This window comes from Numida meleagris, chromosome 2, assembly GCF_002078875.1.
Source record: "Numida meleagris isolate 19003 breed g44 Domestic line chromosome 2, NumMel1.0, whole genome shotgun sequence".
Taxonomy (NCBI): domain Eukaryota; kingdom Metazoa; phylum Chordata; class Aves; order Galliformes; family Numididae; genus Numida; species Numida meleagris.
Window position 1 is genome coordinate 134,862,077 of NC_034410.1, and position 23,900 is coordinate 134,885,976.

The following is a 23,900-nucleotide window of genomic DNA, read 5'->3' on the forward strand; positions in this document are numbered from 1 at the left end:
TGTATGTTAACATGTTACATTCATTTGAAAGGATTTGGCTGAACAACAGAGGGAAATGCCACCAGTTTGCTCTGGTCTGGCTGCTGAGCTCTGGGTCAGGCTGAGACATTTGCAGGGAAGGGAGATGGTGTCCTCCCCAAAAATCCTGGGAAAGGGACAAAAGTGTTGGCGGGGAGGATGCGGTGAGCAGAGGGAACGTCCCTCCTTTGGCCAAAGAGGAGTAAAAAGCTGGAGAAGATGCCCAGAGGGGACAGGGAAGCTGGCAGCTGTTAGGGATACCACTTGGCAGTCGCTGGCCTAAGCTCCACCCTGATAGAAAGAACCTGACTGTAAGGACACCATGAGCAGGAGTGAGATTTGTTTACAAACCTTCTTAATTTAATCCCTAGTTTTCTTGAAGCTTTCTTCTTGCAGTTTCTCTTCCAGCAACATCTGGCAGTGTGGTTCACAAGCTCCTCCTGCGTCTGGGCCCACTGGCTCTCAGGAAGGGCATGGATCTCCCGCATCTCTCGGTATCTCCCACTCTTCTCACAGTCAACATCATCTGCAGGCAAGACAAGAAACCCAGGGCTCTTAGCTCAATGCTGTGATTCCACCTCTTCAGACAATCTCTTCTTTGAGCACTCTTATCCCACCTTTTTACCTGGCCAATCTGGCTGTAGTGGCCCTTCCCTATAAAAGGCAAGGAGATGGGAAAGTAAAGAGTTTGGGCATCTCTTCAGAAATTCTTCAGACATATCCCCAGACTTAAGTTCTATTCAGGCATGCAATCATCCCTCACTGTGGGAGGTATTTCAAGGAATATTGCTCAATAAACATTTAATATCCTAACTGATGTCCCATTTAGCTTAAGAAAAGTTAAATGGGAGACTTGCTTCGTTAAATGTTTAGAAAAACTATGGATTTGGGTGTTCTGATTTCATCTTTTAGCCTCAGAAGAATTTGGACTTGATTTGAGCCTCATTGCTGAGAACAAAAAAATATGAGTTGCTCCTTGATTTTTCATGCCTTGTTTTCATCTTGTACTCTTTAGTTTTATTGATGTGTTTGAACAGATTCAAAACAATGGGTAAAAAAAAGGACTAAGCTCTATGTGTAAAAAAAAGTGAGTGATCTACAAATAGATGCTAGATTGGTATTCTTATCTTTGGCCTTGACATTGCATAGCTTTTTGCAAGTTTAATTCTTTACAGTCCACCTGCTTAAATGTTACACATGTATTTTATCCTTTACTTCATTACATCATTTATTTCATGTTTAATTCAACATTTCAAGATCATTTAAGAACTACTTTGAGTGTTATGCTTAGTGCTTACAGATCTATGTCTCAACATTTAAAATTTCATCAATACTGAGAAGAAATCTATTGAGATGAATGTACCATTTTGAATAGAACAGACTTTGAAAGGCCTTGGCAAGCTAAGTGTCTATTTTTAGGATAGCTAAACAGATACTTTATTAAGCTTTGAAGTTTGTGATCTAAACCAACACCAGAATAAACACTACAGTAGTCAACAGCTCATATCAAGATAGCAGTCAAAAATGCCAAAACCTATTTTCTCTTTTCTCTGTTCCTCCAAACTTTCCAGAAAAAAACTTTTCACAACATCCTGGACAACTTCAGGCCAAGGAACTTTATCTTACCAAAATAAAAGGCCATTTTTACATGGTTGAATAATTTATGATACCAAATAACAACAAGCAAAGATTGCTTTGTTTGTTTTTACTGAAAGTTCACTACCTGATAGGACATGAAATACTAAGCCCTTATTTCAGGGCTTTTAATCACTGCTATTTTGCAGATGCACTTAGAGATATGTGATTACTTTCTTTTATAAGCTCTTTTGCACAATCCGAGAATGTAAGAGTTTACCATAATTCATAATACTTAAAAACAAGAAAGTAAACAAACAGTAAGCTCCCCAGAGCCCTGCATTTTGAAATAAACTCAAGCTAATGGAGCAAACAATTACTATTCCAGCATGCAAAGCTCGTACAGAAATGCAATGGGCAGGAAAATTTATACATGTAATTTGCAGATGACAGACATAATACTTACTTATAAAGATCAAGGTTGTTTGCAACCATACATTACCATTTCTGGAAAATCAATCTACATTATTTTTAGTACAGGTTAGGAACTGGGAGTAATGATTGAGTGATTTGCCAAGGACATGGTCAGACAGACTTGGACAAGTGGAAACTGTGATTTCTTTCCAAGGGGAACGTGTATCATAGTCACAGCTGGTATCACTATGTAGGAGTCTGATCCTGCAATTCATGGTTTAAGAGACCAAACATGTTTTAATACAAAGCCTCCTATTCCAGTGTAACAGGAGTTATCCTCAGGTGGACATTAGTTCAGTCTTGTACCTACACCAGGACTGCAATGGGATGTAGTATTTCACACTTGGAAAGCGCAGTGTAACTCTGTGTAACACTCCCAACACTCTTGCAGAAGTACATAAGAGAATTACTCTGCTTTGCAGAGGGGCAGGCAGACACAGCAGAAAAGCCAAAAGATGGAAGGATTTACAGTTAATCAACTTTTTTCCCAAAACCCCAACGCAACTTCTCCCCCAAAGCGAAACTCAATGTAGAAAAACACTTTACGGCTGTAAATGCAAGTTCAAGTGCCCTAAGAAATTAAAGAGATTTACATCTACAAACGTGATCTAAGCACACACTGATTACACACTGACACAGATTTGACGTGGCCAACTGAATCCACATTCCAGTTACAGACGTATTTTTATATCCATGGCAGTTGCGTGGTACAACATACTCGCTGTGCTCAGGAACAACAGCCCAGTATTTCACTCAAGAGTTGTTCTGCAGAGGGCTAGGTGTCTACACAAAAGAAGGAGAAAACAGTGCAGACACTGAGAAGAGTTTTCTCCTTTGCTGGGATCCTGCTTCATCTAGAAAAACACAACGTTTTAATCACAGCTACCCTGAGGCCATGCTTCCCACAGAGCCTCTTCTTTCTCCAGCTGTTAAGTTTGTCCAGGCAGCTTCCACACCAGAGACGTGGTCCCTGCTGCCTTTCAGCCCTGGCTGTGAGATACTCGGGATCCAGCTGTGGTCCTAGCACACACCAGATGTGCTGTGCTCATCCCATGCATCTGCTCTGGGGTCCTGCGATGCCCAAGGGTGCTGCACACTCACAGCAGCCAGGACTCCCAGGGCAGGAATGATCCTTGGGTGCATCACAGACACTGTTTCCCACTGCACCCACCCATACCCCTGGCTAAATTGCAGAATACTTCCCTGGAAACAAATGGTATCAGAGGAACACCACCACCAGAACTTCCTCTTAACTTAACCAGCCTTCACGACTCCAGGGTTTTGGATAATTAGCCAGGCTAGAAAGAAGTAACTGTTATTTATTATAATTCAATTTATTTTTCTGTAACAGTTAGTGTTCATCTATTCTTGCAATAAAATATGTCGTGCAGGACGAAACACTCATATTTCCTAGAAAGGTCTGGCAAGCTGAAATTCCCTTTTGTTGGGAAGGAACTTCTTGGAACTGATTTACACTTCAATTTATTAACTTGTACAGATTGGGTAACCAGGAGAATCCCAAGTTTTGACCACATATAAGACACAATGTAAAACTAACCTCCTTGTTCCCTCAATAAATATCGTTAGTAAATGCCTTGGCAAACTTCTGCTTGGGCAGGGTGGACAAAAAGCAATTCACCATGGAGAGTCATGATCTGAAGATAATTCAGCATAAGATTAAGAAGAAGGGCAGGAAGAGATCAAGCACCTTTCAGAGGGAAACACTGCTTTTCATATTGCAAATACGTGTATCAAAGAAAATACAAATCAATCGCATAGGAGCTTTTTCATTCAAATGTTAAGCATAACTTGAAGACGAGCTCCTGCACATCCTAAGGCTTGCAGCAAAGTGCTTCAGATACTGCTTTTCCTGCTCTTGCAGCCCTACAGAAATACCTGCAGACACTGAAAAGGCACAACAGCTGACAGAGAACAATGACTAAAGTGAGCAGTGGGTGGTGCAGTGAGAGGATCTTCAGCTGGAAACAAGGTGTGAAACAATGAGGAAAGTGTTGGGTGTAGAAAAATGATTCCCAATGAGGAGTGCTGTGAGGAAGGGCTGATGGTGAACTGGTTGAACCCTTGTGTCGTTTAAAGTAAAGTGAGAACACACAGCAGGGAACATTTGCACAGGCAAGAATAAGATGATCTAACAGGGATTTTCCATGAATAGTGTCTGGTACAGAGGAACAGGCTGAAACTTCATCTCGTCAGCCCCACCTCTCCTCACGGCTGGTTGTTTCCTTTCAGCAAAGAGGCATACATAGGACATATAGAAGCCAAAACATTCCCTGCGGTGTTTGCAGCTTCTGCCTCCTCCTGACAAGTCTGTTATCCATCAGATCATGCATGTCCATTTGTAGATGTCCTATTCCCAGGCAGAGCGCTGGGCGGCCTGTCACTCATATTTGTAACACCTGTTGGACCCAGATTTTTCAGACCTTTATTGTTTGAAACAGGTTCACAGATTCATAGACTGTGGAAGGGAGGAGCTCACACAAATGGCATGATCTCATTACTGGGCAGAACTACCTTGGCACTCTGAAGAGGAATATGTTTTTCACTCACAGAGCATTCCCAGCAGTATGCTCAAACACTGACATTACCTGGACGTAGGCAGTTCCTGAAATGCTTTGCTGAGCAGACAACTCAGCAAAGCCGGAGCTCTGTTTTCAGGCCTAATGAACAAGGAATTAATCCCACTGGAGTCAATGGAAACTGGCAGCAACATTGAAAATCAAGTAGTGTGTCTACTTGAGTAAAAAGGTAGCCAGGCAACTACCTTAAACTCCATAAAATAACGACTTCCATGCAAGCAAAGTCCTCATGCTTTTGCCTGAAGTTCTCTTAGGCAAGAGAGTCAGAAGGCAAGATAGCAAGAAAAAATTGGGAACTGCTTAATTCTGCCCCACTGCAGCTGAGGAGGTAGATTGTTTGATATAGGGATACACTCTATAGATGTGTTCATTTTCACTTGTCATGAACTGCAGCAGAGACTTACTTTGGTAGCAGCTGGCAGTCCCCACAGCTGAGCACCCAGTTACTGTGTTGGGGAGCAGCCCCAGGATGAGGTGCCAGGAGCTGGGATAAGCTGGGAGCACAAAGAAGACAAGGTCTGTCTCCAGCCTCCTCATGGGAGGCACCACACGAGCTCTCTGAACTGGCTGGAGGCTTAGTCCAAAAGAAACCCAACTTTTCACACGTTAGTGATCTGGATTGAGGAATGCTCAATCCGATGAGGACTGGAACCAGAACAAGGCCACTGGGAGATGAGGAGGGACAGCTATAGAAGTTGATAAGGCCATACCTTTGGGGAGCAGTGGGATCTTTTGATGCTCAGCTGTCACAAAACACCTACAGGATGAGCCCACACCAACATGGGTAACTGGATTCGTTTGAACCATTAGTAAAGGTGAATTAAAATAACTGGGATGCTTTGTGCAGGAAGCAGATGAAGGCTGTGAAGGATCATTTCTCTTCATTCCATCCATTCCAGACGAAAGTATCTATAGTTCTTCAAGATCAATTCAGCCCCTCCATCACCAATTACCACTCTTTTTGGTTATCTAACTGAGCATATCTTGTGTTGATTCTTGACCCATTTTCAAGTACAATGAGCCACATAAGTGTGTCTCTAGTCTTAAACTGCTCAGTGAAATAATCTGTAACTCCAAGTGGAGTGGGCTAGCAGGGAACAATTCTGCAGGCACTGAGGAAGCAATGGCCCTTTCCAGGAGAGGAAGCACTTTCTTCACCCAGCTCAGTGTAGCTGAAAGAGTCCATGTCCAGAGCCCAGGAACATCACACAACCCACTTCTGCAATGCCAGAAAATACAGCCTTCTGCTGGAGGTGGTGACTTGTTAAGCCATTCCAGAAAGTCCCACAGGAATATGTCCTTAGGCAAAAAACAACACTAAATTATGTGGGGACGGACTAAGTGGCTGCTGGAGAAGGATTATCTTTTTGCAAGCTTTATTTACTGGCGTACATTTAATTATGAGAAAGGGAAATACAATCCTCTCTATGACTAAAACTAGAATTAAGCAAAAGTACCCAGGGCATAAAATGTAGGCATCTGTTCTCATAAATCTAAATCCATAAAATAAATACAAAAATTAAACAAGCCACTTTTCCAGGAATCAGTTGCAACAATTTTGTGTCTTTTCAGAAGATATGCACTTGCAGCTTAAAAAAAATATATTTTGGAAAAGAGTGGGTGTATTATTTGAATACCAGAAAAGAAGGAGAGCTTGTTAAGATAAGAATGATGCTGACACAAAAGGGATAAGAAGGTATAATCTGACTGTGAACACATTTAGGCCTGTCATTTTTTATTATTACTGTTCTGAATCTAGCTTCCAGTTAGAGCAGTGAAGCCAATGCCACCATAGCTCCAAACTTGTTGCAGTTCTTGCTAGCCATTTCCTACACCAGTTTCCTTCAATGTTCAGGCTGGGATGCAAGTAGTCTGAAAGAGTCTCACTTTTGAATGTAATTGTGCACCCTTGGGGAGAAATTCAGAAGTGTAGACTCTAAGATTGTGCAGTTTTGGATACTTCTTTAATTATCAGGTAATGCTTATTTTATAAGAAAAGTTCTAAACTCTGTCCCATGCTATATCAGCCTTGCAATTCCTTCTCAATTGATAGTTTGTGCAGAAATTTTGAGTGGGATAGTCCATGCTCCTCCGTATCTTCAAATGTTGTAACCATAGTACAGGCTAGAATCTTCAAATCTTAATGACTTTGTGGCAAATGCAGTATTATAAAGCTATAAACGACAAGCTTCAAAATATTTACTCTCAGGAGTACCTATATGCCTTTAAATACTCAATGGCTGGGAGAGTACTGGGAAGAGCTGAGGTTCTTGATCCTGCTCTGCAAGTCAATCTCTGCAGTGAATCCAGCGTTTCTGACAGCTCAGCACTTCTAGGTTACGTGATGTAGACCACAAACAGCCATGATGTCATGGGTGTTAGCCCAACTGTGCAGCTGTTCCTCTCTTTAGTCATACAGCAGGAGAGAACATACAGCACAAGGGCTGTTAAGTTGAAGGCAAAACCAAAGGGGTATTACTCCTCTATTCCTTCCCCATCTTTACTTCACCCTATCTTATTCCCTCTTAAACCTGCTCCAGGTAGCTGACACTTTTGCTTATCTTGTACAATGCAACACTTTTAATAAGCAAGTTATTTCCCATGAGATTGACAGAATGAGCTTCCCACAGAACCTTTTCTCCAAATTCAGAGCAACATGAAAATTAAGCGCACCAAAACTCCCTGAATCACAGAATTGCAGGGGCTGGAAGGGACCTCAAGAGATCATCGAGTCCAACCCCCCTGCCAAAGGAGTTTCCCTACAATAGGTCACACAGGTAGGTGTCCAGCTAGGTCTTGAATATCTCCATAGAAGGAGACTCCACAACCTTTCTGGGCAACCTGGTCCAGTGCTCCGTCACTCTTACTGTAAATAAGTTCTTATGGAACTTCCTACGTACAAAATCTTGTACTTTTCCAGCTCGGAAGCAAATGAGACAATAAGCGTGGAATATATGCTAACTACATTATGCAGTGCACAACAATAAAGAGAAACTGGCAAGATCATCTGTGCAGGACAGCAGAAAGGGAGGAGGAGAATTGGGGGAACAAGGAACAGGCAGACTGTCAATAGCCCAATCTTGGGAAAGAAATGCAGATAGCAGCAAATAAAGGCCAAAGGGAGTGAGGTGCAACAAGGTCACCCCTAGACACCCAACAAACCATTCAAACCTCTCAACGAGTACTCCAGGAATAAAGTTTAGAACTGGATTAAGGACTGCATCAGATTTGGGGCAACAACCAGAATAGCTCGTGATTTTGACCACAGGAGGGCTCCCAGGTTTCATGAACGCATATGGAAGCCCTTTGTAAAAGGCTAGCAATAGATCATGAAGCATGGAAGATGAAAGCCATGGAGCTGCATCCTTAGTTCAGCCTGGATGCCTGCTAGTCAGGCTGAGCATGTCACAATGTAATGGTTTTCTTCTTCAGTAAAACAGATGAACAAAAGGTACTATTTTCCTGCAGACTTCGTTTTCTCTATTGCCATGAAAGATACACTAAAAAATGTCAGGTCTGAGCAATCTAAGGCAGCAAATATTTCTTCCGATGTTACCAATAAGGAGACACTTGGAAATCAAAGGGGTTTTTTTGCTGGTGGATAGTGTCTGGAAATGACTTTTTCCTCACATGGTAAAGGACTATCGATGTCTGACCAGCCTGCGGCCCACACGGATTAGATACAGCCTAAAAGAAGATAAAACACTGTCTGTGACCTGTATCATAGAATCATAGAACAATTTAGGTTGGAAAAGACCCTTAAAATCATCAAGATCAATCATCAGCTTTGCACTACCAAGTCCACCACTAAACCATGTCCCTAAGTACCACACCTCATATATACTTTCATGGATGGCAACTCCACCACTTTCCTCATCGGCATCTTACAATGCCTAACCACCTGCTGCATGAAGAAATTCTTTCTGATATGTAATTTAAACCTCCCCTGGTGCATCTTGAGGCTGTTTCCTGATTCCCATTTTTCTGCTGTCCTTTTCTCCTTCAAGTGCAGCCAGGGAATGGATTACAGCATTCAGCCAGAGGGCACCTAGGCATGGGCAGGCATTAGCAGTCAAGGCTGTCAAGCATCTGATTAAGAGAGAGGGGTAGGGACAAGTGTTCTTGTGGTTATATGATGGGGGAGGAAGAGAAAGGTGCAGTTGCTACTGACTGAAGTTTTCCAGAACACTACAACCAAGCATCCCAAAACACCTCTCAACAGCCAGATAGAAATACGGGAAGGGCTAAAAGTACAAATCACAAAGTGCATCAGGAAAATGGCAGGTGAAACTGCAACCACCACCACTACCATTCCAGGGAATTCGTTAGATGAAAAGAACAGATGAGTGGAGGAGATGGTCTGCCATAATTCCCACTGAATCAATGCTGAGACACTTTCCAAGCTCTGGTGTAGCTGGATTGGGCTCAAACTTCACAGTCCCAGAGGAGAAAATACCGACAAAATGCACAGGAAACTGGAATTTTCTGTTACTATTAACTGGCTAGCTGGTCAAGGCTTGTGCGGAGAATTTCTGGTTTATGACATCTGACCCTCAGTGACATTAGATACCTCCATGCAAAGCTGCTCATAGGTAGAAGTCACCACCTAAAACCCTCTGAAGGGAGTTTTCACTAACAGAAGTTGGTTCCCGGGTATAATTGTACTAGAGGAGAAACTGCAGATATATCCAAATCCTCTCCTCTGCAAGAGTGTAGGACCTGACAGAACTAAGAGCTAGAAGAGCTGGCAACAGTCCTTGCTGTAGAGATACACGTGTGAAATTGCACAGAAATTCCACTAGCTAGGCTGACACTAGAGCCATTTGGAAATGGTGAACAGATCAAAGCTGGAAGAAAAGTAGAAGGCCAGAAAGAAAATAGTGGTGATAAAGAGAGAAGATAGGAAGTTGCCCACTTTGGGAGAGAGAAGATACAGAACATGTTGAAGGTCAAGGAGATGCTGGCAGAAGGGTACAGGGGCTGGAGAAGATTTATTTGACAGGTTTATGAAGTCCCTGTTGCCCCTGTATCCATTCTCTTCTGACAGATCCTTTCTTTACATACAACAGATGAAATAGCTCCCTTCTTTCTGCACAGGGCCAGGAAACAGAAAACTTCTCAGGAAAACATCCCCTGGCAAAGGATTTCCTCCTTTTCAGTTGAGAGTTTATGATAACAATCCCGCTTCTTTTCTAGTAAATTCCAGTTTTAGGGTCAATCAGTTACAGCAGTGCTAATCCACGATTACTCACTTTGCCTGCTTATCTCTCTCCATGGTGAAACCCGCAGTATTTAGAAAACAGTGGGAAAAGGTAATGCTCCAGAACATCAATGCACATACTGTGGATGCTAATAGCAGGGAAGAGATTTTTCTTTGTGAGGGAAGGTCTAAATAGGTTACAGCCCAAACTTTTGATTTGTAAAGGCAAAGAAAGCTGTGGTTTCACTTACCGCAGTTGACTGCAGCAATGCCGCTTTTTATGTCAACATACATTTTAGTAAATGTTAGCTTGTACTCTGCAGTGATGGACTGTTTGCAGTAACCTTGGGAATACTGCTCTTATCTCATATTTACACAACAAGTGCAAAGAAACGAGATTAGGTATTTTTCCACAACGTTGAAAATGTCTTTTTTTTTTCTCTCCTTTCTTGAACAAGGACTGAACTTTAAACATTTCAAACATGCTTGGCCCCACTGGGAAGATGTACAGTTAATGCGGTACTAATCATTTGCTGGCAGCTTCCACCCTGACCAGAGAATACTCATACTAGCTTGAACGTACCTTGTGTCTCAGGTCAAGTGCAACAGTTGCATAGGACTGCAACAAGGGAAATGGAAAGGAGAGTCACTGAAAGGATGTTCCTCATGCTGCTCAGGACCACGAGCAGCATCTCCTCCATCTCCCACACACAGCAGCTGAACTAAGCTGAATGGCTCTGTAACATGAATTTAAAGTTAATTAAAGACACTTGGGGTGGATGTGAGACACCACTGGAAAAACAGCTCCAGCTGCTACAGATGAGAGCTCACACTCTGTCCTCACACTGTGTCTTTTGCTATAGTTTTGCCATCTTAACCACACCATGCCATAGGTCAGGTCACTTGGCTTGCTTTCACTGCTTATCTACTACTGATTTTGATTTTGTTCTGGTATGTGATTGTGAAAATGGAGTTAAAAAAAGTAACAGTTTCTCTTAGCAGGGATATTCCAGTTGTGTAACTACCTCCAGAGAACTTTTCCCAGAGCAAAGGAACTTTGTTAGGCATGCAGGATGCTTACAGTTTTTGTTGCTTTGACAATTGCTCAACTGAACTGCCTCTAACTCCTTAAACATGCCTCACATTTACATCACCAATTGCAAACAGTAATTACCCAAACCCTCAAAACTGGTGTTTGCCTGACAGACAAACTCAGTGCTTGTTCTCCTCAGCGGACCTCTTCCAGAAGCCAAAGTAATATCAAGAAAGGAAACATGCAACAGAAACAAACAGTGTTTTAGATTTTCAAAACACTCTAACATGAATGGAAAGCAGAGGGGTTCCTTCCTACATGCTGCCCTCAGCTAACATTTACCACAATGAATACAAAAGGGAAATTACAAGCTAGCTCTAAGAAGTCTGTTGTTCCTTCAGAGTCCGTGCTGCTTAAAGGGATTTACAAGGCTTTCGCTTTGCACTGGAGCGTTTGTGTTGATAAGACATCTTTCAACAGGAAAAAAGAACATGCAATTCACAGAGGTCACCACAAACATTCCCCAGCTCAGCGACTTCTGCCAGCATGGTGAAATACAACAGCAATTCCATACAGCAGCACGGGGCTGAAGAGAAGTGAGCAGAACAGAAGTAAATTCCCAGTATTTATTCTCACAGCAAGAAACTGAGTTTAAAAACAACAACAAAACATTCCCCTGCATACTAATCATTCTTCCATGAATGTGAGATAGTTAAAGCCTCTCTCCCAACAATTATCAATAATTGTGTTTCAAAAGCAAGTTTCTCTAAGCACATAGAAAAAAAAGCATCCTTCAGCGCTTAAACGTTCTGTTGCTACAAATGTCATCCTATTCTCGGAGAAAATAATGGAATGACATTGCTTGATTTTGCTAGATTGCATTAAGAATAACAAATAAACAAAAAAGCAACTGATGAATGTCAAAACAACACAGTAGTGGTGATCTTTGGTTTAGTTTATCAACAAGTACTTATATCATTGCTAAAGTCAGTACTGGAGAAATAAAGTCTTAGCTGAAGACTGTTTTTAATCCAGAGGGAATACACTTTGTAGCAGATGTAAGAATGTGAAGTTTATTATGGCAGGAAGCCTTGCCAAAAGCTTACAGAAAAGTATTTCTGTGCTACCAGACAACCACAAGAGACAATTTTTTAGTTGCAAGGATAGGATGTTTCCCAAAGCTTCATATCAGAATTTCCATCCGAACAGTTTGGGGGATTTAAAAGCATTCATATTTCATGCACATCTATTTTAAACAGAATTTGGCACCTGGAATAATAAAACTGTGTACTGGTAAAAGGAATGAAACCATTATGATGATCGTCAGTGTTTACATGATTAATTCCAGTTTACCACTGTCTCTTAGATGGATGCTACAAGGATGTAAGTTGTGAAAATTGTGGCAGATTAATTGTACTTAGGAGAACTGACTATTCATATGTGTACGTGGCCAAGATGCTTTCCACCTCTTCTCTCCTGCATTTGCAGCCCTCAAAGAGAAAACAGATGCAAATCACTTTGGAGCAGAGAGGGAACTCTGAAACCCCAAATGATGGCTTTGTAATAGGGCTACCACTTGCTTCAGCTTTCACTGCTTTTCCAAATTCCTCAACAGATATTCTACACAATAATTGATCTTTTATATCTTCTAACTACGCTAACATTAATGCAAGTCTTTATTAATGCTCCATACTATGTGCCCTGCAGAAAAAACAATCCAAGCCAAATCGGGAGATAATCTAGAAATCAGTATGCAAGTGTTTCTTCCACTGCTTTGGGACTGTGCCATCAGCGTCATGTGCAGGGGCCTGTCAGGATTACGAGACTGACTGCACAGAAGTAGCCAACAGAGACTTGGCCTGCTTGAACATCTGACAGTTGTAAATCACATGCACTGTATGGTGTTCACATTAACAGACGTTACATATGTGCAATCAGGCCAAGGAAGTTCCTCTGAGAATGAAGGTTGGCATCTGGACTTGAACTCAGTCTCATCTTAGAAGAAAACTGCACACTATGACCATGAGAGTGAGATACAGGAAATCAGACTTTCACCTCCTCCTAGTTAAAAACCCATTGCTGGATTTTTGGCAATGTCCTCCTTCAACATCTGCCTTATCGAAGCCCCTCTCAAAGTCAAAGCAAAGGGCAATGGAGTGGGAGTACCCAGGAACCAGCCCAGAGCAGCACTGGGGCAGAAGGGATGTGACACAGCCTTACGGGTAATAGCAGATATTACCAGCTCGTGTCCTCCCTACGAGCTCCAGAGCACGGCCAATTGGCCCCAAACGCAGGGTACTCCTGATGAACTCATGATACCAGCCTACCTCCACTCCCAGCTCTGCCACTGCAGCAAAACCTAACCAGCACTTACCACTGTGGGTGCCATTATATTGTCTCTCTGCTAAGCGCCAGGGCAGGACAACTGAGCTCCTGACATCCCTCTTACCAGAAAACCTAAGCTCTTGAGAAGGGTGAATATGAAAGATCTAGCAGAACTCAGCTGTGAACAAATCCCTCTGAAAGTCCCTGTGAAAGGAAACCAAAAGACATTAAAAAAACTGAACGTGTGGTTTATTATATTTAAGATGCTATTTGTCTATAGGGTTTAAATATGTCTGTCACATAGCCAACAGTAAATGAATGTAATTTTACATGTTCAGTATTTTGATACACAGTACAGGACTAAAAGTGTGGTAAAGGAGCATGGGAAATTAATATTTCCTTGATTCACGTATCAAATTCTGCAGCACCAGATAAAAGCTTGGAGTAAGGACTTAAGCTGCAGTATTACAAGCGCTACTAAATAAACCAAGAGACATACCTATATTAAACATTAGAGAAACAAAACAAATGACACAAGGGTTTAATATTAAAGATTTGATACAAGATTAAAATACTAATATTTTTAATGTCCTGGTTTCAAATTAATAAATATAAAAACAATATAAAAATATACACCAGTTGATAAAAGAATGCACTGAGCAAGGTTAGAAAGCTAAATTTCACTTTCAAATGTATGCAGGTATGTCTTTAGGGAGAGGATTTCTGTGTAGCTGCGACTGGTCTTTCGGAAGAAGTCCAAGCTTGTGAGCTGCTCGATGTCCCGCACCCGTGCAGTGTGCATCTTAAGAAGATCTTCAACCCACTTTGATTCATCTTCCAGGCTCTGGAATGAAAAGAAAACCAAAAAGGTTTATAACTTTTCATGTCTGAGGTCAACTTTGAAAGTAAAGGGCAGCTTTTCTAGACATTAGGCCCAACTGACAAGGACTACAGTCACCTGGAAAAAGTTGATCCCGAGTTGCAGGTATTTCATAAAAGGCATACACCTTTAGAAAATTCATTGATCACCACATCAAATTATGTCACAGAAATGTGACAAAAATTATGTCACAGAAAGAGCTTCATATCAAACAGTTGTTCTGCATCACCAAAACCCAAACCCTAGCATGTGTACCCAGCTGTTAAACATTATTATCATCTGACTAGCAGCTCAACTAACACAGTATTATTTTAATCTTTCCACCTTACTGTTAGTTGACCACTTCAATTCATTACACAATTGGGACTACATCTCTTGTTGGTAGCTGCAAAATACTGCTATTAAAACACGCATATTATTTACAGAGAGGAAAAAAATAATAAAAAAAAAAGAGCCAAAAAATAAACAACAACAAAAAACTTTCAGTAGACATTTGCCAGTGTGAAAAACAATCAGGAAGGTGTTGCTGCCAGAGTGACTGGGTTGGACTGCGTGGGTGTAATCTCCCTTAGGGAACTGCTCCAAGACAGAGGCAGCCATCACATCAGCTCCCTGCTGCACACCTTGTGCCAGATCCAGCACATGCTGGAGCCATCCACAACCTAATTTGTCTCATTAAAACATCAGAAAAACCTGCCTTGCAAAACCCTGCAGTTACAGGCTGTTTGAGTATGTTGAACCAGCCCAGAGTCATGTCCCAGGCACCTCTGGGGACATGGTGGGGAACAGACCTGGGAAAAGAACAGAACAAATAGGACTTTTCCCCTTATGTCCTTGCAGGCTGGTAAATCTGTACCATGGCTGGGGACATGCGTTAGGAACAGAGGGGTTGAGCCTCAGGTTGAGGCTCATGCATGTGGCCTAGAAATCTAGCTGATAAAATTTGTCTTTCTGGGCTTGCTCCTGAAACAAGCCTCTGTCTCAGAGGATGTCTCCCTCTAAAACAACCCTCACACCAATAAAAAATAAGCTACAGTCATGCCAGAGCCTACCCAAAACAGTAGATGTCCCACAGACCAGTCTATGGGTCACTCTGTAAAGCCCAGGAGAGTGAGCTTGATCGCTTGCAGAGAGAACACGAAGTACTAGTTAAGTCACAACCAGCTGATCTAAAACAAATGTCCATGACGTTTGCTCATTTGTTTTGAAGCTTTTCGGCTCCAAACCCACATTCCTCTCTACGCTGGTAGCATGGCCCTAAACCACATCTGGAGCGTTAAAAAAAAAGGTCCAAACTGAGAGGGAAAAGAAGGGAACATGCCCTGTTGTTTCTCCTCCATCTGTGGTGCCATGCTCCAGGAACACCACATGGCAGCATACAACCACAGGAACAGAACAGCCCTGTTCAGCCAATCAGATTGCTAGTCTGCAAACAGGCCTCAACAAGCCTAAATGCAATCTCTTATCTTCAAGCCTTCTTCTGAACAGGAAATCTGCATGGGACAGAGCTCACAGGACTCTGGGGTTTGTTTTAAACCAAGTCCAGTGATATAGCATTTCCATGAGCCTAGAAGATTGGTCAACTCGTGCACACTATTTTTTCCATTCCATAACTGGCTCATGAAATCTCAGCTTGAGAAGCAAGGATTTTAAGCACAGTGATCAGTTAGCATGGTATTACATTGTTGTGGAACAACAAATGAAGTGTGTATGTTGAAAATGATATGTTTTTCTTCATCTTTGCTTGTTAGTCTCACTTCAGTGGTACAGTGGGTCTTAGAAGGAAAAAATTACTATTGAGAACATGGAGGTAAATAGAAATCAGCAATAAAACAGGAGACTAACTTAAAATCCAGGTATCAGATATTCTAGGTAAAAGAACTGCTGTGTTACCCATCTCTCCAATATCAGATTGTTAGCTGGAAAGCTCAAGATGACCAGAGTTATATAGGTGGGTGAGGAACTTTCTTGTTAAAAGAGAAAATTAAAGTCTCTACCAAAAAAGGAACTGTGTACTGGAGGAAGTTTCTAGTAGTTCCTTCAGCTTTGGTTTTGGAAAGGATTTTTATTTAGTATTTTCATGCTTTTTGTGCCAAGGTCATTAGTTTGCTACTAAAAGCAACTGGGAGCTCTTGTCAGTGCAGAGGAAGACCGGAATACCATACTGCAGGATGCAGATGAGGGAGTCCCTGGTATAGTACGAAATTTGGTTATCCATGTTGGCAATAAGAACTTTTGCTAAGCTGGCAGATTTTCAGGTGAAACAGCAGATAGAAGGAAAGGTCCTGGGTGTGCTGGTTTATTATCCTATATTCTGATCCACCTCTATAATACAGCTATAGAAGGAGCAAATCCTAGATAGTACCAGAGGAGTCATGTGAAGTGGAAAGAAAACCATTTCCATTTCGAGGTATAAACTGGAATACTTTATCTCATTCATGTTCCAGAAAAAAAATCAGACAGGAATAGATACATAGGAAGGCTACTAAAATGTTCTTCCTCTTTTACAAGAAGAGTATAAAAGATCCTGGTCACCCATGAACAGAGAAAAGTATATGCTTTGAGAATCATCGTAAATCATCAGCAGGGATAAATCCCAAAGAAGACCACTGAAGGGCTATTTAAGCCATAGAAAAATGTTGACACAAGAATAAATGGGTATAACCTCACCATGAATAAACACAGTTTGGAAATGGAACAAATTCTAATGAGAAGAGTAGTGGTGTTCTCCAACGGCTGCATGAAGAGAGAGAAAGTGTGTGTGACAAGAGCAGAGCTGAGGAAAGCTAATATTTCTTTACATCTGAAAAGAAAGCTGTGGAGAGGCTAGGGGAAAATTCTTATATTATCCCAAGGATTTCATCCGTGAATTATGTAAAGTTTTACACAGTCACTTCTTTGAATACATGAGATGAAATATCAAGTGCAAAAGTAAGACAAACTGTACTTGAATAGCAAAATCTTGCCTGTATTTCCATTCAAGGACTACATTTAAATATTTTTAGAGTGCTTCTTTATTATGTCAAGCATAAAGGAATAGCTGCTAATGAGCTTGTATAGTAGCACTGAAGTCACACTGAGAACTGTAAATACATACACCATAAGTAGCATGACCAACAGAGAAAAGAAGTTTGAGTTGGAACACAAGAAATCAAAGAGTAAAAATTATTCCAAGCCATTCATAAAAAAAGATTTCAGAAGTTTAAAAGCACAATGACACACAAAATAGGGAAGAAAAACTCACAGACAGGCAGAAATACAAGGACAGATAACTGCCAAATAGTAACTTCCAGATCACCAACTAGACCTTCATTCAGATGAAGGCAGGCCAGAATAAAAACACAATGAAATGTCTTGAGGACTTTCCAAGCCTTCTGATAGAAGACATCTCTGCCCAAAACATTTAAGTGTCTAAAAGGAGGGAAGCTAGACCTGCTCAAGAGAGTAGTACTGCTCCAAAAGTGTGGTTTTGTAAAGAGTGACCTGAAAGCAGGCGATGTTTGATGAATGAGAAAGAAACAGTGTTCCAGGTGAATTGTGTACAGAGTTGGAATTACTATTTCTGCTTGTAGCTGGAATAGGAGTCTTAACTTTTTCTGCCAATACAAAATTCATAACATTAATGCGTTCATTCAGGAAACAGACTCCTGGCAGCCTATAGTGAAGCGTCTGTGTGCAGGAATCCGCACAGCTGTGTAATGGGAGAACAAGTTCAGGCGGAAGGACAAGTCTAAATACAGCTGCCTGGGAGGACTGCTGTCCTTGCAGAGTGCCGGAGCTCATGGGGACCTTACTGGCTCTCCTGCCACACCATCAGCTACAAGGCATTTGTGCAGCTTTCTGCAGTTCTGAGCAAACTGAAGCCTTTGTGTTTCACCAAGATTCCTACAGTACAGGATTTTTCATCCAAAAGGAAGACAGAAAAGGAATGAGGAGGGTGGTTCATCATCTTTGTTCTCTGGTAAAGAGAATCTAAACTTTTCCCTTGAATCAAGACAAGCTCTGGAAACAGCAAGAGCTGCTGGCAACTCTGCCTTCAGCAGGTTTTAGCATATAGTTTTAACACTGTGTGGGTTGGATGTAATCGTGCCGTCTGATGCATCCAGTCTGCCAGAGCAGACAGATTACATTGTACCTGCATACGGAAATAGACCTCCATAAAAACATTAGGCTGGCTGCCAGCACAGTACATCTACTCACACAGTTCTTCCCAGCCTGAGGTTACTCTGACAGTGTCTGCCAAAATGTAGAAGCCCACACGTTGTTTACAGCCAACCTAATGTATGTCAGTTCTTCCAGACAATTTTAGGTGCAGTAGTAGTTCCACATTTTCTCTGTTACCCCATTTGTCATGGAGGAGTAGTCTTGTAATGAGTTGAACATGACGCTTAATAGAGACAACACCCTGTACTTTCATTTAAGATCATCTAATAGCTAACTAGCATCTTCCCTGGGAATATCCCAGGGAATATTTACCATCAGGCAGCAAAACTTACATTGCAGCTCTCATCGTTGTCAGGCCGGTGGGGAAGGATGTAAGAGAGAACAGAGAGTGGTCCGTCACACTTGTCAGCTGGCTGAGTGAAATCTAAACAGCTGGTTATGATGGCATAGTAATGAGTAGGAACAGGGATGGCACTGCCTTCCACAAACCTGGGGAAGTAAAGCAAACATTTATCCACAAAGAACTAATCCGTTTGGAAGACAAAATACACAAACAGTGTGTTCTTCCCTCCCCTACGTGTGAGGATGCATGTACTTGTTAAGATGTGTTTGATTCATGAGCTTTATCTGAAAATGAGCATTTCAATTAGCTCATGTTTTGATACTGTGCCATAGAAATACCACATGCCAATGCTGAAAGGTTTCTTCAGTTCAGGGGAACAGAGAGAAAGCTTTACTGAATTAACAAAAGCATAGAGCGTCTAACTCAGTAGCAGTATGGTGTGCTCTGGTACCAAGTTGCAACTCTAAAGTTCTAGAGAGTTTTTGAGAAAACATTATTTGGAATATAAATCAGCTTCATCTGAAGGATGAATAAATACTCCATTCCAAACCCAACGTGAAGAGTTATGTGGTGAGTTGCCATTCCCTTAATTTTTCCCCTGTCCTACCCACAAGGTCATTCAGTATCAGAGAACAACCATTTCAGAAAGAGCCAGGAAATTCATCTCCTCCCCAAAATTAAAGGAATTGCAAACAATAAATTCTTTGAGATAAAGTTATCACTAAGAGAAACAACAGCAATTTAAATACAAACTCTTACTGTTTGATTTTTTCAGGTGTGTCATGTAAACCATCATAGTCATAGTCAAAGATTGGTCCACTTATAACGTTGACTCCATTTCGTTCCGTGGCGTATCTCTTCACTAAAACCCTTTGGAAATAGTTCCATACCTCTATGGGAGAGAAAAAAAAAAAGAAAAAAAACCTAAAATTTGTATAAACATGTTAAGACGTGTCAAGATTATAATCTTTTCTTGCATGAAGATAAAAATCCAGTGGGCATCATTCACACAATAGAGGAGGAAATCAAAGACTAAGCTTTACAGATTTACTGCAACTTCATTCTGTTTTGGTCAATAAAGCCTATTCAGACTTCTTTGTTCTCTCTTGAAATTTTTTTCCCAACTAGCAATAAAGGAAATGCATGGTACCATTCTAAGGCTGGCATTGACCTAGACATCGCACAGAGAGTTTGCTGTTCTTCACCAGCAGCAGAAACAGCTATTCACACACTTTCAATGTTCCTGTAAACATTTCCTTTGTCCTCCTTATCTAGTTACTGGGTATGTTGCTTTTTCCTTTTTTTCTTTTTTAATTCAAAAAAGGAAATAGTACCACAATTAAAAGCAAAGCCCAAATATTTTAGAAGTCGGGAAAATACAAACGTCACATTATTTCTCATAAATCCTCCTTGAATACAAAAAGTCCAACTTTTAAATCAGGTGCAGTCTAGGATGGCCAAATTATAACAAAGCATCTCACTAAGCCAGAGATTTGCCTAGCAGGGAATTTTAACCACGATTTTTGTGAAGAGCGTGACACTTTCTCCCACTACAACCTTCTTAATCTTAACAAGATGTTTACAGAGACTCACTGAGAAACACACCAGGATCTCCAGTTGCATAATTGTTTTTCTTCTTCTTTACTTTTCATTTTAACACTAACAGAAGTGTTCACAAGCAAAACAGCTCTAACTTGTATAAGGTTAACTTTTGCCTTGCCAGCCCGGACAGCTTAGCTCATGGTTCCCCAGCACTGACGGCAGCACCAGCCTCAGGAACTTCCTTCCCCACTGTGTTTTGCCGAAGTCCATGCTCACGCTGGTGCAGAAGCACCCACAAGCAACAGTCTAACAAGAACCTCAGCTGTGGTAACCACTTGGCAGTCCCACTCTTCCAGTTGCTAACTCCTTTGACGCATCAGCCTTAACAACAAAAATAGCCCCAAAAGGAAAGATTTTTGCAGCTGAGCCAGTTCCCCCATTGGTTTCTCACTTGCAGCCACACAGACAGCAATGCCAGTGCACTGGAGGGGACAGCCCAGGGGCATGATGCTGCAGCTTCACCAAAGTGGGAACTGCTTAAGACAGCCCCATGTAATGAGCGGTCTGAGCTCTGCATTGCAACCTGCACAATGTATTAGTTCATAATTCCCCAGGAGTGATAAAAGTTACAGCATTTGTTTCCAGGTGATCCTTCACTCAGTTGTGATGAAGTTGGAGACCACTGGGATAAAAAGCACTGCTGGTGGTGTGTTGTTCTCCCGTGATGAGTGTCTCAGCTAATTTACGTAGACTAACATTAGCATAAAAAGCAGTTTTATGAAGTGATTTTAGAGTGGGAAATCCCCAATAACTTTGTTCTCTAATCAGTTAAGTCTGCCTTTGCTCAAATTTCCAGCAAACATCACCATTTGTTCCTACTCAGAGGTTTTGCAGTTAAAAACACTCTTCTTAGGTTAAAAAGAAAAAGCCTCCCATTGGCTTTGATGTTTATCCAAACCTCCCTGGCCTAAAATCTGAATTGGAAATCTCACAAGAATGGGCCCTTGAGATTCTTTCAAGGCTTCCCAATTCCTGCCAAGCCAAAAATGCCACCAGAATAGTTTGACGGTTTTCCTACCTCTTGGCAACGCTAGAGAGAAAAGTGATGTTCAGACAAAAGGAACTTTAATACTATATCCTTGCAGCACTGAAAGTTTCAGTTGGTTTTAAGTCATTCCTTACTTTCCATAAATTGGTTTCTTTTTCCTTTTTCTTTAAAGGTAATAAAAATTTTTGGTCTACCTCTAAGCGTAGGGATAGAAAAATCAAAGGTGATCCAGATGCCACTTGTCTCTGAACTACGACATGCTAAGTGCACACTCCCAGACTAGTCCAGCTGAGAAGTAAAAACACATTGCCTGAGTACATTCTGCACAAACTGGGGCTACAAATGAGAAAATCTGAGTGGTTTTGCACAAACTGAGTTACTTTGGCACTTCAGCAAAATTGCTGAACTACAGAACTGACGATGCCTGTGCTCTTAGCCCAGCAGCAAGGAAAATAAACCCTCCTGAAAACTTAAGTATTTCTTGTGGTACATAGAGCCTATGCCTTGAACTAAGATTCTCATGTGTATTATTTGCCAGCTAGAGGTAATTGGATTTATGGTCTAAACTTCTCCTATCCATTCATTCCATAGTTCAACAGACATTTTTTAAAAAATGATACAAGCTTGGGAAAAAGAGGCAAAGCCATAGAAACAACACTTACTTTTGAAAGCAGGATACATTGGAATGATATTTGTTATCAGAAAAGCATCATACTTTGCTTCTGCAGAAGAACTTAGTTCTGAAAAAAGAAAAATACTAATGAGATGAAATGTCAGAATTCAAAGAACATAAAAATTCAAAGAACATAAAAATTTTTCAAAAGTGGTTTCAGAGAGTAATCAAAAGGAATACTGTCGTCAAAACAGAAGTCAGCTGCTCTGTGTGCTTTCATAGAACAGTCACACAGGTTATAGGCAGAGGGCTGTGGGATTATCTTCTAGCTCTGAGCAAGCCTGCAGCATGAGTAATTCTACATCAGCAATCCATTCCAAACTATTTCAGCCACTGATTAAGGAAGGCAGAGCAATGAAGTTCACACCTGTGATACAGCAAAGTTGCTGTACATGAACATTTAGTTGTTGCCATGAAAATTTAGTAAATCTACAGCTTTTTCCAAGACTTAACAAATATAACTGCGCCATAACTCGGGACACTCATTTACAGAGATTTTCAACTAGCACTGTTTCTAGGAGATGGTAGAATTCTATTTTATTTTTACACTATACAACAGCCTAATATGGATTTATACATTAAATATATTTATTCTCCTGCTGTGTGAAGTCCAAATTATGAACTGACTAGATTTCAAGCTCATATATGCCAGTATAGGTCTGTTGACATTAAAGGGCCAGCTTTTGAAGATTGTCTTCTTCTAGCTTGTGTTCCTACTCTGTGCAACTCTGCCTCCACCTTTATTTTTGTTAACTCAAGTGGTACACTTCATCATTTTTGTGCATGAAGTTTGTTTGAAGTTTTTGTACCAGTTTGGAGTATCTCTCCAGTCTTGTGAAAGTGAGAGGTCACAGTCATGACGGCAACTTCTGGCATTCAGCCCTTGGTCCTGAACACATGCAGCAAGAATAATATATCCATCCCATCATATATGATGCTGGTGCAGAATCGGGTCCTCTGATTAAAGGGCATTGTGAAGGAAGAAATCACCTCAGGATGTTGGGAAATCAGACAGTTCCTACCTATATTCTTTCTCAACAATCTCAAAAACCCCTTGACTCCCTTTACATCTGTTGAGGATTTTTTCATACCTAAGGTTTTCCGCAGTTAAACAGAAAATTGTAAACATTTAAAAAATAAAATGAAGTGTCATGCATAGAAATTATTTCAAATCCTTGAATTCTGTAGACTTGCTACTGAACTTACGAGGAGGGAAGAGGAAGCCATAGGAGAGCTGCTTGTCGCCTCTGTAGGCTAAGCAGCTCTGGCTGTTTCCCGGAGATATGCGGAGATCGGGCCTCACACAGCTGGCCAGGTGCTCCGGGACACCAGATACCTCTGCCTGCATTGAGCAGTGACAAGAAATGTAATTCCAGCACTTATAGATAAAAGAAAACAGCATCTTGTAGTCTACAGATTGTAAGGCATCATGTGGAGTACAGTGATCCACACCCCAGCTCTACAACCAAGTCCACCCCCCCTGCAGGTAGCTGAAATTCAAATGTAGTAGTTGATTTAAATAAATTAGGAAGACAAATTCCCATTTAGAAAAGCTTAGGAAAAAAATGAAAACAGGAAAAGAAATATTCAAATAATCTGCCTTAACAACGCTTTTCTTCTAAAAGAATCAAAGATTTTGATATTATTTTCAGTGGTACTTGGGATAATTTCTGATCAGAAAATCTACTTGGGAAAGGGGACTTTTACAAATTCAAGAATATAGGTAGCAAATAGACCTCCCAAGAATTTTTTAAGCAATTTCCAAGAGAAAAGACAGCACCAACCTGTTTGGAAATAGTGTAGGATGTCCAGAGAGGCATCAGGAATGTTTCACTGTAGCCACTTTCAAAGTCATGGTGGTGCAAGATATTGTACTTCGTGCGGTACAGCACTGCAGGGCGCCCATACAGAAGATGCTTCTCTACAAATCAGAAGAAGTTAAACTTAAATTTATCACTCAAAACCTTAAAGTTGAAAAAAAAACTGCTAAAGATATCCTGTAACATAGGGAGTAGCTGTTCTTCAATA

The 23,900-nt window shown here is 41.1% G+C and overlaps 1 protein-coding gene across 7 annotated transcripts in view; it reads right to left on the bottom strand.

Moving 5' to 3' along the window:
* Positions 13,455 to 23,900, bottom strand: part of ENPP2 (ectonucleotide pyrophosphatase/phosphodiesterase 2) — a 68,130-nt gene continuing 57,684 nt past the window's right edge. For all 7 annotated transcript variants that reach the window (XM_021387319.1, XM_021387317.1, XM_021387320.1 and 4 more), the window contains exons 20-25: positions 23,657 to 23,793; positions 23,079 to 23,214; positions 21,862 to 21,939; positions 19,369 to 19,501; positions 18,599 to 18,755; positions 13,455 to 14,066 (exon numbers count right to left, since the gene is read on the bottom strand). In XM_021387319.1, the coding sequence (XP_021242994.1) occupies positions 13,896 to 14,066; positions 18,599 to 18,755; positions 19,369 to 19,501; positions 21,862 to 21,939; positions 23,079 to 23,214; positions 23,657 to 23,793 (812 nt within the window). In that variant the 3' untranslated portion in view covers positions 13,455 to 13,895. The remainder of the gene's footprint in view (positions 14,067 to 18,598; positions 18,756 to 19,368; positions 19,502 to 21,861; positions 21,940 to 23,078; positions 23,215 to 23,656; positions 23,794 to 23,900) is intronic.